This window comes from Chinchilla lanigera, unplaced genomic scaffold (assembly GCF_000276665.1).
Source record: "Chinchilla lanigera isolate Chin_1 unplaced genomic scaffold, ChiLan1.0 scaffold00062, whole genome shotgun sequence".
In the NCBI taxonomy this organism is placed as follows: domain Eukaryota; kingdom Metazoa; phylum Chordata; class Mammalia; order Rodentia; family Chinchillidae; genus Chinchilla; species Chinchilla lanigera.
This window is the reverse complement of record NW_004955463.1, coordinates 1,643,032-1,659,911: the sequence shown is the minus strand read 5'-3', so window position 1 is coordinate 1,659,911 and position 16,880 is coordinate 1,643,032. Positions and strand designations below refer to the sequence as shown.

At 35.6% G+C, this 16,880-nt stretch overlaps 1 protein-coding gene across 1 annotated transcript in view; it reads left to right on the top strand.

Moving 5' to 3' along the window:
* Positions 1 to 16,880, top strand: part of Tusc3 (tumor suppressor candidate 3) — a 214,412-nt gene that overhangs the window by 188,276 nt on the left and 9,256 nt on the right. The window contains exons 8-9 of the mRNA XM_005398343.2: positions 4,534 to 4,608; positions 8,832 to 8,922. Of these exons, the coding sequence (XP_005398400.1) occupies positions 4,534 to 4,608; positions 8,832 to 8,922 (166 nt within the window). The remainder of the gene's footprint in view (positions 1 to 4,533; positions 4,609 to 8,831; positions 8,923 to 16,880) is intronic.

Sequence of the window (16,880 nt, the reverse complement as noted above, 5' to 3'; positions counted from 1 at the left end):
AGATGGCTATTGTCTCAATCTAGACTGAGACAGTAATTTGTCAGTAATTGCTAAGGTTTATAATGTGACCATGTAAAAGATATTTTAATGCCTTATGAAAAATTTTGTTAGCATTAAAAACATTTTATGTGAACATCAAGCTATTTTGTTCCGCCAGTCCACTTTCAGTATCATTTTCACCTAACAGTATCCTTCTGTCATTTCTTGAGGTTTTTGTGTGTGCATTTCACTTACTGGCTTTGTTACTTTGAGGAATTTATTAGACCTCTCTGAGCTTCAGCTTCCTTATCAGATAAAGAAAATCAGATGATGTTATGGTTTACATCGGGAGTATCCCACAAAGTCATCCTGTGCTCATAGGCAGGGCTTTGGGGTCAGTATAGGTGTCTTGCCTTTAGGAGGTGGGACTTGGTCACCATGGACATGACCTGGAGGGTGCATCTCCTTCACTGGCTCCTCCCTCCCTGCCACTGTGACTTAGGCAGCTTTTCCTCCTTTGTGCCCCTTGGCTGTGCCCTCTTGCCTTGTAATGCTGCTGACTATGGACTAAAGACAGAACCCAAAAGACACTTCTCCTCCCTTAAGTGGTGGGTGTCAAGTTTTGTGCCTCAGCTGTGAGCAAAGTGACTAGGACAGGTAAAGGGGCTTTTCTGATAAGATCATTTGAAGGGAGTCCTGGTAGAAGTGTAGAGAATGAGCTGCAAAGACTTCCAGGGGAAAAGCATTTCAGGCAGTGGAAATAGCAAGTTCAAAGATCGTAAGGTAAGCACCGCCTGGCTTGTTGGACGAATAGCAAGGGCAAGAGTAAGCACAAATGAGGACAAGGAAGGGTAAGGATAAGCAGTAGGTTGAGGTACAAATCGTGAACAACCATGTGCTCGTGCATTATTCAGAGTGAAATGAAAAGCTATTAGAGTGAGAAATTACCTGACTTACTTTCAAACTATTAGAAGAAACAACTATAGAATGTTTTTAACATGTAAGGGTAGGAATTAATTTCATAAGCAAGGAACAAGAAGCAACTCATAACAAAAGATTAATGAATATGGCTACATTAAAATGTTTTCTATGACAAAACAATTTAAAAGGCAAAGTGGGAAAACCTGTAAATAACACTACAGTCAATTTTTATTGAGAAAAATAATGAAGATGTCATATAAATAATGAGAAAATGAGGATGTGCTTAAATGGGTAAAAGAAAATAAACAAGCAGTATGAAAAATTAAACAAAAATGACATCTAAAGATGGTCAGACTCAAAAGGGAGCCATTAATACCACTCTCCACTTAGTTAGATAAAATTAATATTCTAACAGTAACGCTGTTAGGGAAATATAAGAAAAATGGAACCTTACATTGTTCATTTTAGGTAATATGATTATAACTCATAAATTGGAAAAAATATATGTACCTCTCAGTCTCTCAAGAATTCTATCTTTAGATGTAGACCTTAGGAAAAATATCATACATGTATACTAGGAGACCTATAAAAAGATACTCCACAGGAATACATACTTGGGGTTTTTTTAGTTTGTTTTTTATTAGTACATGTTTACAGTTCATAATGATTATGTTCATGGTGGAGAGTAGGTACAGGTACATAGCTCCTCTTAGTTCTTTTTTCATCCCTTTCTCCTCCCCTCTATCTCTTGGTCCCTACCATTTACAAAAGATCTATATCCCTATTTTGTGTTAGTGGTATTTTATTTTGCTCTTTATTTATTATTTTGGATTTCTCATATAAGGAATCATGAAATATTTACGCTTATGCGTCTGATTTATTTCACTTAACATTACGGTCTTCAAGGTACATCTATTTTTCTACAAACGACAAATGCTAGTTTATCTTTCTTTATGGCAGAATAGTGCTCCATTGTATACATAAATCCCACATTTTCTTTATCCATTCATGTGTTAAATATACAGGCCACTTGCAAGATTTAGCTATTGTGAATTATGCAGCAATAAACATAGGTATTCATGTATAACTGTAATACCATATCTTTTACTCTTTTGGAAAGATACCTAGAAGGGAAATAGCTATTTGTAATAGGAAAAATTTGAGAACAACTTAAATGTCATCAGTAAGACAATGCAATAAGATGTGTTATACACCTAGGAAAATTTAAAGCATAATTTTATAATGTGTGAAGTCCAAAAGCAATTCAAATGAGAAGCATATTACTCATTTTTCGACAATGCAGTGTAACAACACAGAGGAATAGTGGTAAAAACAGAACGAAGATAATTTGCAAAATAAAAAGATTAAAAGGGAAACATAGTAACTCTTTATGAGTAGTCAACATTAGTCACATCTCTTTGCTCCAAAAAAAGTTATTTGAATCCCTGACATATGACCATTTTTAATGTACAAATTTTAAATTTTTTCTGTCATTTTATTATTAGAAGTTCCCAATGGTTTTGGATTCAGGAAATTCTGTGTTGGTAGATGATCTAAAACACTTACATTAAATCCTTAATGTCTACAGACTTAGAATATTCTCATACTGGTTCAGAAATGAAGTTCAAGTTCAACCTTGGCAACTTGGCAAGGGAAACATTGTGTCAAAATTAAATAATACAGAGGGCTGGAGATGTACCTCCTACAAAATCCTTGGGCTCAATGCCAGCACCTTGGGTGTATGGGTAGGGGGCAGGGTTCTTTTATAATAGCCATGAATGAAACTCAAAAAGTCATCACTTACCCAAATTTTAGTGGTTTTCAAATTGTGCATTATGGATCTCTAAATATTTAGTGTTAGTAAGTGATACCTTGGTTTACAAACTTAGTATGTTCCATAACTCTGGGAAAGATGGCACCTGGTGGTGTTCACAACTGGTGCAGAGTTCGCAAACGACAACAAAATCATGGCAGACACTTCGGTTTGCGAACCAAATTGTTCAGAGACAAAAGTGTTCGTGAACTGAGACACCGCTGTATCTGTGAGCATGTGGTGCGAAGGGCAGCTTTACATGAGGCGTTTGTCTCATGTATAATAGGCTTCAGCCGAGGGTTTTCTTGTTGGTTGTCAGAAAACGTTTCACTTCCATAAGTGCTGTAGCAGGGAAATTATTTCTGAAGAGGTTGGTGTAAGCATACATTCTTAATGAGAGGGGTCTAGTTATTTATTATAGGTGTTTGTTATTATCCAGAAGATAAAATACGTCTCACAAAGACTAAATTTAAGTTTTATAATTAATATTTAAATAAAAATCAAAAGTTCCATAATATGGTTGCAAAAATTGTCACTGAAGAAATATTTGCTCTGGAATACTTTGACCGCTTCCACTTAATTATGTGCACATAGCTGGTGATACCTTTTGGGCTTTTGCTATTAAGTATAGAGGAGACATCGTGCACAGACTTATTGATGCCATTTGCACGCATGCAGTGGTAGAAATGTGCATGAGGACATCACAGTAAAACCAGTTAAGCTAAGTAAGGAATTTCTGGGCTAGAATTATTTTATTCTTTTTCTTCATCTTTTAAATCCATTAGCCATTTGGGCAGAATTCATAAGAAATATTGCCGGACTTGGCAGATTCTAAATTCTTCACAGTAACAAAGTGTTTGTTTGTTTTTTCTTCTGGTATCGGGAATCGAACTCATGACCTTGCGCTTGCCAGGCAGGTACTATGCTGCTGAGCTAAATCCCCAGCCCCACAGTAACAAAGTAAAAAAAAAATAATAATAATATAATGGCATAAGAATAATCTTACCAAGCTGAAAAGCACTCATCATTTTAAAAATCTTTAGCATCTTTCAGCATAGCTTGGATAAATCCACCCATAACACTGCAAGGAGATACTAAGTACAAAAGGAATGTTTTCTCAATTTTTATTATTTTGATCAGCACGTGTTTACAGTACATAATGATTACTTTTGTGTTCTCATTTTTACATTGCCAGTTGACTACCTAGAGATCCTATTAAGTTTAATTGTTGATTTATTATACTGTATTTCTTTGATTGTGTAAAGGTTATAAATTAATATCCATATAGATTTTCTAAGAGATGACACCTGACCTTAGTAAAAATTGAACTAAATAAAATAATTATGAAATAACACATTTAAATTTCAAGGAAAAGTATGTACACATGCAGACACCCACAAAGAAACACCCTGTGAAAATGAAAAAGAAAAAAAACACAATACAGTTTAATTTCCTAGGATTGCTAGTGAAATGTGTCACTATGCCAGTAAGTAATACCTATTTGTATGTGTAATGTGAAATGCTGTTACTGGTTTTGAAAGTCCATATAATTCATGTGAATTGTGAAAGTTCTGGAACTGAATGAAGACCATTTAGACTTAAAATTGAAATTTTGGTTACATATTTAAAAAAATAATGCATGCACCAAAAAATGGTAATTTTATATCATTTAAAGAGAATTAGTTGCATTTATGTCTGCTTGCCTTTCTGTTTTAACCATTCTGTTTTAACCATTTAACCATTCTGTTTTAACCATTTCATTTTAACCATGCAGATTTTATTTGCATCTATTTCTGCTGTTTCCTTGACAACTATGGTAGATGCTGCTATCACCATGGGGATGGTTCTTCTAAATGAGGCCGCAACTTCCAAAGGAGATGTTGGAAAAAGACGGAGTAAGTCTCTATTGGTATTTCATTTTGTTTTATTCTTCTGACTCAAATGGGAAATACAGAAAAACCCTTTTTAAACATAAGCATCTAAAGAAGTTTTCTGGTTTAAGAAGGTCAAGGTGTTTCTGTTTGTTGGTTTTCACTTTTGTCTCCTTCTTGGTTGTATATATGAATCTTACTTAAAAATGCATTTATTCCAAACACGGATTTTTCTTCCAGACGTGGATTTGGGTGATTTTCTGTGTAATTACATAAAAGGAGCGGTGTCACTACCCTTGTAAGAGATGCTGTGATCCCTTCTGCGGAAGTCACAGGTCTTGTTGTAGTATCCACCCTGCAGAGAAAGAGAGAATGTAGTAGGTGGAATCTTCAGAGATTTTTCTGGCACATGCTGTGTCCCTTATGCTTGAGAATCAGGTGTGAACTAGAAGTCTGACCTGTTTGGATCTTCTGTGTACTCAAATATTACATTGTCTTCCAAGGCCCTCCAGACTGTCTTTTAGCCACATTTTTAAGCATTTCCTGATACTATCTTTTCTAAGGGCTCTGCTTTTTCCACTGGTATATTAAGATTTACAATTTCATTAAATTCCAGCTTTATGTTTTAAAGAAGTTAATGCTGTCCTTGGACAGGACTATTCTTCTCAGGGCTGAGAGTCAAAATTTAGTTTCCTTAAGTAATAACTTTTAGCAGCAAAAACAGAATACATGGAACATACCTACTACCTCAATTTAATATAGGTTTAGAAAGGAAAGAGGGCCATGGAATCAATGTTTTCTACTACAGACCTTTGTATAATTAATACCAAGTCCCTATATGATTTTATGATTATAGTTCTACAAGCATCTCATTAAAATTTTTCTCAATACACTTCACATCTCTGAACTCTTTAAAACCCAAAATTTCTGTATAAAAATGCTAATAATTTAAGATGTTTAAAATAAAAAGGCAGGCATTTTCTTTTTGGGGATATTTTGGTTTTTTTTTATTTTGTTTTGTTTTGGGTTTTTTTGAGACAAGCTCATGTTATCTAGTTCAGGCTGGCCTTGAACTCATGATGTAGCACAGGCTGGCCTGCAATTTGCTGCCATCCTCCTGAGTGCTGGGATTACAGGCCTGTGTTACCACGTGCAGCTCTCGTGAGATTTTTACCTCGTGTGATGTGTAGGTAGAGGAATCGTAGCAATTTCTCAGTACTTAAAGCTGCTCTGTGTTGAATTGTTTGGAAGTAATGTGCAGCTGAGAGCAGCCTCTTTCTCCACAGTGCCGTCTGTGCACTGTAAAGGAACTGGAAGCAGTGAGTGCCATTACTGTATTAGTTAAACATTGCTGAGCGTCATTGCGTGATGTATTCTTTGGGATAACAATGTGATTTTCTTGGGATTGATAAATCATACATACAAGGACGTACTCTTACTGTGTTCGTATATTCATCTTAGATCCTGTCACATTGAGGTAAGAGTAAGAAATATTTAGTAGTAACCTTTTTAATCTCATGACATTTGTGATACTGAGTTTATAAAATCACTTCTGACTTGAGAGATGTTTCTATCTTAATTCTTATTCCCACTCGCCTCTCCATATCGTGTGTGTGTGTGTGTGTGTGTGTGTGTGTGTGTGTGGGTTAAGGGGAAAGAGCATATGCACACACATATAAATGAGCAGGGAAATGTATTTTTAAATTACTCCTTTTTGATTCTGATATGACTCTTGGTTTTGACATCGTATTCTGCTATAATTTTTAGTATTGCCCGAGTCAGAGTGCTTCCCTCTCACCATGGCGTTTCCTCCCTACAGATTGTTACCTCCCATGGGTTGATGGACTACTATGGGTCATTTGTAATCACTCACTGGATTTAGTCCCTTTCTATTCCCATACACAAGTACTTAGTACAAGTCTTTGTTCCACTGTATGAAATGAAGTAAATACATTCTGTTTTCCTTGATCTCGCCTTTTGAGCTTCATTTCCTATTGAGCCCAATCCAGTGAGGGTATTGATAGTAGCAAGGTAATGAAGAGTGTTTTATTCCTCTTCTGAAAACTAGAGAAGGGTGACTGTCTTGGTTACTTTTCTCTCGTTGCTGGGACAAAATACCTGATGCCCAAAATTAAGGAAGGAAAGGTTTATTTCGCTTACATTTTGTGGAGGTTTCAGTCCATACTTGGTAGGTTACAGGGCAGAGTGGCACATGGCAGAGGGCTACAGCTCATGGCAGCAGAACACAGCAAAAGCATCAAGCACCCAAGGGAGGAATGGCCACAAGTAGCCTCTTCCTCTCGCTTACATACGGAAACTATCCACCCCAGGGCGGGTGTAGCTCTCACACTCATAATCAGTCAAACTCGAAAAGCCTGCCCCATGACCTCATGAGGCTTTGACGGGACACACAGACACAAACCATAACAGTGACATAAAGGAAAAGAAGAAAGGCTTGCTAAAGCACCAGCTAAGAAGTTAAAAAGTAAAGCATTATATAATTAATTCTAGGTTTTCAGGGGTTGTTGCAAGCAGTTTGTTAATATGCTCTGTCTCGGGCCAGCTTTTCATCATACTTGGATATTGTATGAGTTTTTAAAGATTTTTAAATTTTGTGATATTCAACAACATTTTTACCTTTTCTGCTAATATTCATTTGAAGTTCAACTGTATGCATATTGTCTAAAATGGAATATCACAAAGGCTGCATTAAGATGCTATTATTAAATGCTTATAAAGTTTCGTAATTTATGCTCAGAAGTTAGAGAGTGACTCTCCCCCAGAGTTAAATGAAAATTAACTGGTAAATTAGTAGACTCCGTTTTGACAGTACTACACCTTACTTACTTTCAGGATTAATTAAACCCAGTTTTATTTGTGTACTATAAAACAATTTTTAAATTGTATTTCATCATTATAGAAGTATATAGATCTGTTTGATTTTACTTGTCTTTTTCTGTCCTATTTTAATGTCATTTGTCCTTTTTAAATAAAAATTTGAGGTATTTTAAGGTTTTTTAAAATTACTTGAAATTAAAGGATATAAGTATTACCCAAATGTTTTATTTTTAAATGATGTTTCACTATTGCTTATTGACCAGTAATGTTAACTTCTAACTTTGTAGAAGAGATTTCAGTAAAATGCATTCAGTATATTTGTTTTTTTTATTACAAACATAGCTACATTTAATTGGCACAGATTCTTAAACATTTAAATTTTATTAGCATGTTTATGTTATTGATAATCTTGTTATGTAATTAAAAGTCTAAAATACATATACAAAACAGTCTATTAGTTATTACTCATCTACTGTGGAGTGATAGCTTCCCACCCATAATAAACAAGAAATTTAAAAATAATTTCCCTATATCATCTTTATTGAGACAGAGTAATATTGAGCACCTAGACCATAGCACATACTACTGTGGCCTGTTCCCGCTGTGCCTTTTTAAAACAGCCGCAGTGCTCGCACTCTTACCTACTGCAGAGTGGGTTTCCCCACTTTTAGCTCTCACTGAGATCATCTTTTCTGATTGTCCAAGCTTTTATACACAGGAGTATATCCTGTGTATAGCCTTCTATACACAGGAGAAGTTCCTTCTAGGGAACATGCTTTTACTGAAGCAATGATCAAACTGATAACTTAAAATATTTCTTTCAGAATATTGCATGGCATTTGGAAAAGAATAAAAATATAAGCCTGTAATCCCAGCACTCAGGAGGCTGAGGCAGGAGGATCACTGTGCATTTGAGAGCAGCCTGGGTTACAAAGTGAGCTCAAGGCCAGCCTGAACTGCATAGCGAGACCCTGTCTCAAAAAAGACCAAAAAAAAATATATATATATATATATATTTAGCATTCTAATATGCAAATGTTCCCGCTGTTATAGCCAATGCTTCATAATGCAGGAACTTATGATTTTATTTGTGGTTTGTCACCTATTTTGTTTTACTTTGATCCGTCTGGAGCATTTAGTACTTGTAGGAACTATGTAAGAGAAGAAAACCACTAGAAGACTTAGAATAGTCACTGTGTTGTTTTCATACCCCAAATAGTACATATTCATTGAGAAGAATGTGGAAAATAATGAATTGTATTGTGGATTATCTTGTCTGTTGTACCTGTATGTGCCATGAACTATTAAATGTAAGTATTCTGTAATTGAATGCATTTTAAAAAAAATAAACATTTGAGTTACTATTTGCATGTTTTTAGAGACTAATGGTATTTTCTTTCTCTTTCTAGTAATTTGCCTAGTGGGATTAGGCCTGGTGGTCTTCTTCTTCAGTTTTCTACTTTCAATATTTCGTTCCAAGTACCATGGCTATCCTTATAGGTAATATCTTTATACTAATATGAATGTTTTATTTTTTAACTAACAGAATTCCAATGGTTAATGTATAATTAAAGATTAATGTAAGGTAGCTAATTTGCCATGTGATTGTAAATTTTCTTAAGCAATTCTTTGAGCACCTACTATGTGTTAGGCATAATGGGCTCTACAAAGGAGATATAAGGCACATTGTGTTCCAAAGTAGGATATAATTTTCATTTTATAGATGTCACAAATCAAGTTTTAAGCTTTATGTACTTCATCTACTTTCTTTTTCTCTTACCTGTCATAATTTTTACTTTATGTGCAAGATTGTTTTTTCATATAATTTACTCTCAGTGTCATCTTTTGAATTCTGCAAACTTGTAATTTTTTAAAGAGCTTTCCTGCTGAGGTAGTAGAAGCAATGATGTATTCATAGAAAGTAAAATTCATCAGCCCTTAACTTCCTCATGTGAACAGTGGACATTTTTAGAGACTGTTAGACCCATAGACCATGGGAACAATACAGCATTAGCTTTATCTGAAGGGACAGAAAAAAAAAATCACAGGGAGAGGAGATCTGACCAGAATTATAGTTGAAGAACAAGACTCTTCAGCCTCACCTCACTGTTTTCTCACATGGCTGGAGATACATTTCAAATTGTTTCCTTCCCACACTCATTAAAAATAAATATGCTAAGGGAATGGAAGGAAGGTGGGCATCAGATCTGAGCTGTGGGATCATCTGCCCTAAACCGAGCCTACAGCATCAGTGAATTTCTAAAAACATCCATTGTGGGTTCAGGAATAATAAGAAAGGCAAGTGATATCTTCAGTGTTTTCATTGTACTTTCGATGTTAGCCAGCTAGTTTTGATTCTGCAATTGTAAAATGAACAGGCTAATCAGTCTGTATGATTTATCTCCGTTTGATACACCTGTGTTCTGTAATGGACTCTGTAAATCAAGCAAAATAGAAATACTTCATATTATTAGGCCTTTTAGCTAGGATTCCAAAAAAAAATTTAACATTAATTCATTTCAGTCTGCAGCATTCAAAATATGTCAAAGGAAAAGTTGTGTCCTTATTTTTGGAAAAAAGTTAATCTCTATAGGAGCTATCATTAGATTCCCAAACCCTCTGTAATTGATGGCCAGGAGAGGTAAGGAAAGGAAAACTCTGGTGGTCCTGGCCTTGCAGAGCACATGATCATACTTGAACAGCATTTTCTATGTAGATTTTTCTCTGACAAGGCAATATAATGGCCAGAAAAAGAGAAAAATGTCAGGTTTTATTAGTTCTGTATGATAATGTTGTATTTGATAGCACTGTTTTTGTTACGATGTGAATAGCTTTAAGTTTGTCCTTTTTTCCAAGAAGTAGTCGTCATTTAACAATAGCCTGCCAATGCTCTGGGAATTTTTAAAAACCAGGTTAGACGTATAAATAACCTATTGAGCTTTACAGAGTTCATATTGTAGGTTTTATGCTAGATATACATAGTAAGCATATCTGAAACAGAGGTCATTCACACTTGTTTAATTTCAATCTCTTTTTTGGAGGTTTGCTTTTCAGATTGGGTGTTTTTGTTTTTGTTTTTGTTTTTGTTTTTGTTTTTGTTTTTTGAGACAGAGTCTCACTATGTAGTTCAGGTAAGCCTTGAACTCACTGTGTAGTTCAGGGTGCCTCCAACTCAAGGCAGTTCTCCTGCCTCAGCTTCCATAGTGCTGGAATTACAGGACTATACCACCACGCCTGGCGCACTGCAGCTTTTTAGTTGTGCAACCAGTCACACTCCCTTGTCAAGAGATGAGATTACCTTCAGCTTGCTTGCCTTAAGGCTGCACATGCAGGTGCAATCTCCTCGAACAATACAGAGCTGGAAGACATGCCTTTGCACAAGTAGGTTGTGAATATGAAACTTGACATTGTTCAGATGAAACCTCGTAAGAAGCTGCCAAGCAAAAGAGTCAGAAGAGAGCCTAGCAGAGAAGCTTGGGAAACCTGGTCAGCTGAACGATATGAGGTGCAGTGTGGAAGTAGAAAGCTGGCCCTGGCCCAGACGTCTGCTGTGCTGCTGGCTGTGTTTACCACATTCAACAGCCTGAGTATAGTTTGGCTGCTCTGCTATGCAATTTTAGATTCAGGTAGCCAAGAGCCAGTTAAGCCATTTTAAATAATGGAAGGTGTATTATAAACATAGGCCTAGACGCAAGGACAGCGAAAAAGCTAGCTGCCACCCAACTAAATCTCAGCAGATTTTGCAGAGGTTCAGTATACAAGTCACTTAACCTCACACATTGCTTTTGGGTATTCTGTGTTCCAGAGGTGGCTCAGTTACTTGTCTTTACCTCTCATTCTTCCACCCATTACTGCTGACTAATTTCGTTATACTTCTCCCTCCTCCTCCTCAGCAGATTGGAGTCATCTCTCTGCCTTTGGTGCCCATCCTGCTACCAGTTTCACTCACGCCCTCATGAGCTTTCTTTTCTAAGAAAAACAACCTGATTGGTTATATTTGTGGCTGTCCAGGATGGTGCAGCCAAAAGGAGAACTTCCATGTCAGTCTGCCACATCTGCCCTGCCCCTAGTCATCTGTTACTAGTAGGAAGAAAAAGTACTTTTTGTCTTTCAAGATCCTGAATGATTATGGTGAAAAAGACATTTTTCTTCCACTAACGGTTTGGATTTTAAAAAGAATCTCTGAAAACAGTGTTAATTTCCTTAGAATTTTTTTCCATTTGCATGATGATTTCTCTATGAAAGAGAAACTTTTGCTAGGCATTGAACTCATTTTATTCTACTTTAAAAATAAACTGTTTAACTTCTTTCCTTGAAGAAAAAATTTGAAGGAAAACTTAAATAGCAAATATGAATTTCTGACAGCACATATCCTTGTAATTAACTGTATTTTTTTTTTTTTTTTTTGGTTTGTATCCTCTACTAGATACAAACTCTGGGCAAAGATCACATTTCTCATTCACTGCCTTTTCACCAGATTCTGGGATAAAATATCACATAGTAGACAGTGTATATGTGTTGAACAACTTAGAACAAGAAATTGTATTTTGGCTTACAAAGTAATCTTCATAAACGAGAAAATGCATATATAAAGAAGTTGTTCAGCGGGAGAATGATAACATTTGAAAGTTCAAACTAAGGTATCAAAACATGACCTGGGGGCTGGGGATTTAGCTCAGCGGCAGAGTGCCTGCCTGGCAAGCACAAGATCGTGAGTTCAATTCCCGGTACTGGAAAAAAAAAAAAAAAAATATGACCTAGCATCTAATTAAAGACCCATCTTTAATTTCCTTTAATTTGCATGCAAATGGGAGTTATTTGCGTGTACTTGTTCTTGCCCACATGCTTTCTTAAAGTTATGAGTAAAGTGTTACTGTATTGAAGCAGAAAGCACCAAAACTGATATAACAAAAATTTGATAAGAGGGAAGAGAAGAAAATTTAAAGCTTGTAACAGTTGTTTAAAAATGATGATGCAGACCTGGTGGGTTGTCTTAAGTGGTATGAAAAAGAAAATTAGCTATGCTTAGTGTAAAAGCTATAATTTTGTTTAGTATTCTTACAGTAATAAAAACAGTGGTGGACTTAAATGTAGATACACTCTGAGTTGTCAGAAAATTTTACTTACAATTCTTCGTAGTATGTATAGTTTTTGTGTTAGTTTTAATATATGATAGTTAATCATGTGTTACCTACACCCTGTGGGGTCCTGCTTACTGATTGGTGATTCTAGCTTTCAGTAACAGCATCTATAGTGGACATTTTCTAGACTGTGTAGTCTGGTCATAGGAATCCTTACTGTTCTTTTCATTGTATGTAGATGGCTGTTAATCATCCTGGCATAGAATACAGAACTCATTTTTTTCTCAGAATCTATCATGAGTTATTTCCAGCTAGGATAATTTCACCAGATAATCAGTTGGAATCAGTTGTGCTCATCGAAACTCTTATCAGTTAGTAAAGAGAACTTAAAACATATTCTTTAACTAAGGCTAATTAGCAAGGACTTGGAAGTTAGTAAAGTTTAAAAATAGCCAGATTCCATCCTTTGTTACTCTTATTTCAATCCATTAAAACATAATTGGTCCATTGGTATTGGGCAAATGAAAGTTTACCTGTACCGCCTTTTTTCTAAATTTTCTCAACTGCACGTTACTTGAATAACCAGACATTTTCACATCTTTTCTGTGCACATAGTATCATGTCTGGAATGTTTTTCCCCTGAAAGCAAATATCTTTTAGAACCAACTGTATTTGCCCCTCTGGCAAACCTTCCCCAGCTCCACAAGGAGTATAGTCTTTCTCTGACTATACGGCAAGACACTCACTGCAGTTTGTTGCTCCATATCCTATCATAGGTGCTACGTAATGTCTCACCAGTTTCAGTATTGCCTGTCCTAGATTGAGTCCTTTGGCTTTAGGAAGTCAGCAATTTACCTTGCACAGAAAAATTACAATAAAAGTTTGGTAGAAGATTAAGAAGGGTGAGGGATAAGGGGAGTTGCCTCAGTTCTCTTTCTCACAGACAGGAAGAACATTCACTGGCCAAACCAGTTTTCTACTGTGAGTTAAAAGTTAGCAGTCTTAAAATTGGATACCAGACAACTAAAATTCTGCAGCAAATTTAAGGAAAATCCAGAGAATTTTGATTTAACATTGCCTGATCCTGAAATAGATCATTAAAAATTATTTTAGAGCAATGGTAGAAAAATCCATATAATTAGGAAGAAGATAGTATGCATCCAAAATGTGGAGGTCCTTGCCTCATCAGTACTTTGCACTTAGCTGTTCTCAAAGGATACACCAACAGCCTCTGCAGTTAAATGGAGCAAGAGATTTCTGAGTTGCTTTAGTAATCATTGGGATAAAGTTTCAGACATCTGAGATCTCATCTGGTGCTCTCTGACTTAATTAGCTTTATACTTTGGCAGGTCACTTCTCTGAGGTTTCATTTTTCCACGTATACAAATGTAATAAGGTAGAATAAATCATATTTCTTTCTTGGTTACCCGTCTAATTCTTGAAGGGAACTTTTAAAACATAAAAGTATTATGCCACATCCTATTGAATTAGATTCAAGTGTGGGTCTTAAGAATCAAATTAGATTGGGATTTACCCAGATAATTTTGATGAGCCAGTTTTAAAGAACCATGACCTAAATGATTACATAATTGCCTTTCAGTTTTTTTTTTTTTTTTTTTTTTGAGCTGCTAAAAAATGCTTTATAGATATCATTATGTTTTTAAGTTTCTTGGAGAAAGAAAATATGCCCATGAAGTAATATGCCTATGAAGCAGGAATAGTTACACAAAGTCTCAAAAGCTAATGGCATTCTACTATATGGAAATAATTTCCAAGTGAAAAGGGACTCTATGGGTTGAATAAAAAAGGACTCCAGAAGAATCTCTGAACTAGCCTACTCTGTATGAAGGACAGCCTTCAAAGTAGAGAAGAGGCAGGTACTAAAGATATTTCATGAGCAGAGAACCCTAAAATGTCTACAGACAAATGGAAAGAGAAGTATATGCATAGTATCTGGGAGATTATGAGTCTGTTGCTCTGCCTTGATAAACTTAATATGTGTTGCTCAATAATGAATATATTTCTAGCTGAAAAAGTACTAGTTAGATGAAAGGGAATACACACACAAGGTAATATTTTTTGTACCACTTGGATGAATTCTGGGATAATTCTCTAATCCAAACATTAACGTGTCTAGTTAGAGGTAGAAGCAGAGCCTCAGGTGAGCAGCTGTTTGGCTTCTCCTATGCCATAGTTTGTGTGGTTCACCTAGTTCTTATATTCACCAAAGTAAAAATATGTCCCAGAATCAAGAGTCAGAAGTGACATACAAAGTCAGCTGTACAATGACCTCAGTGATATAATAGAGCGTCTAAGAAAAATACTGACATTTAAATGTCTAGCACTGAAGTCAGAACTTTCCGTCTGTTCTCTCCAGTTCCTTTGTGAGCCTCAATCGTTCCGGAGTTAGATGGAAGAATCTTTCCTTAAGAAATTTATAAAACTTATTTTATGTTTTTCCTTAAATGTTAAGTTTTACCATATAAGATGAAACAGAAAGGGAAGGAAGAACTAAGATCTCTGACAAATTAGTTTGTTAAATAAAATAAAAATAAGCTATCATTTACTGAATGAAAGCCTCTATAGTTTGCATGGTGGGTTATGTGGTTCCTTCTGAAATTCAAATTTCCCTTCTATTTCTTTATAATACTCTATCTCTTCAAAATTTTACTGAGATTTCTGTTTCTCTTATTTGAACTGCATGACTCAATTATCCAACTATCCCTCTATTAAATTTAAATAATTCCCCTGATTTATTTATCATTTCCTATGTAATCTTCTAGTGTTTCTCTTTAGCTGTGTGGAGAATTTATGTATGTATTTCTTGGCGTTCTCTTTCATAAGTATATATCAGCAAATTGTTCCTTAGGCTTCCATACATCCTTATAGCATGCAAAGACATCCCCCTTGGGTTTACTGAGACTCAAATTCTTTTATGTTTTCAAGTTTACAGAAGAAATGTATTCCCTTCATTATAGTGTGGGGAGCATTATGAACAAAGAAAACCACCAGTTCTGCACTTAAAAACTTGCCTCCTTTTATTGTGTGGCATGCATATATATGCTAATACTGCCTGAATAAGGATATACAGTGCTTTGGGTCTTATTTTTCTTCTGTTGTTTCATTTTTCTTTTAAATAAGCTTTCCTTTTTTTTCCCTCAGAAATTTTATCAATTCTCTAAATGATTATGGTAATAAATAGGTAATGAATATCAGAAGTGAGTGTTACTAAAAGGGCTGTAGAGGGTAATACCAGCGATTTGGATAAAGTCTGAACTAAACTAAAACCTGCCAGTACAGGTGAAAATACATGCATCAGAACAGTGGGTTAACCGGAGAAAGCAAAGCTGGTGGCAAAAGGAACAACAGAAAAGGCAAAAGGAGAAATAATTGTGGGATTAGCTGAAAGGTGAGATGTTGGTGAAGAAAAGAAAGATCTTTTTTCATTTAATTATTCTGTGAGAGATTAGTTCACTATAAACAGCATCACATAGTTAAAGAACTATTTGTATTCCCAGAAGCTTTATTTGTAAAACCAGAGTTACTTTATTTAAAAAATAAGAACAGGGGCTGGGGATTTAGCTCAGCGGCACAGCGCCTGCCTGGCAAGCGCAAGGTCATGAGTTCAATTCCTGGTACCGGAAAAAAAAGAACAAAAAAACCAAAACCCACGTATTAGATCAAGGCAGTTTGTGTGAAACAAGTGAGTGAAATAGTAAGAAACAATCATTCTAGGGAGAGAAAAGGCTACCACACATTCTAGAAGGCACGTTCTGGTGCTGAGTACTTGTTTTTGTGATTTTTTTCAGTCCGTTTTCTTTCTAGCACACATTTGCAGTACATGATATTCACATTACTGCGTGTGGTTGGTGCATGTACATAACACATCTTAACATGTTGTTCATCCTCTTTCCCTCCCTTCTCTTTCCTTCCCTCCATTTCTTGACCCTCTCCCCTTTGGAGAAAACCTATCTCATTGTTCCTATTGTAAGTCATGTGTTTTGGTCTTTGTTTATTCTTCGGGTTTTATATAAGAGAAATCATGCAGTACTAAGTCGGTGTGTCTGATTTATTTTACTTAACATTATAGTCTCAAGGTACTTCTGTTTTCCTACGGATGACTCAACGTCTGTCTTTCTTTATAGTAGAGTGATATTGCATTGTGTATAAACAGTGTATCTCCTTTGTCCATTTCTCTGTTAAGTACATGTGAAAGGACATTAGTAGATGTCCATCTTCAAAGAATATGGGGCCAGAAATACTGAATTATAAACCCTAGAGGCCAAGGGCTAAACCAGTCCAACTACTTATAACAGAAATACTTCTGTTATATATTCAACTTCTGTTACATTCATGTTCTTACCAACTATACATATT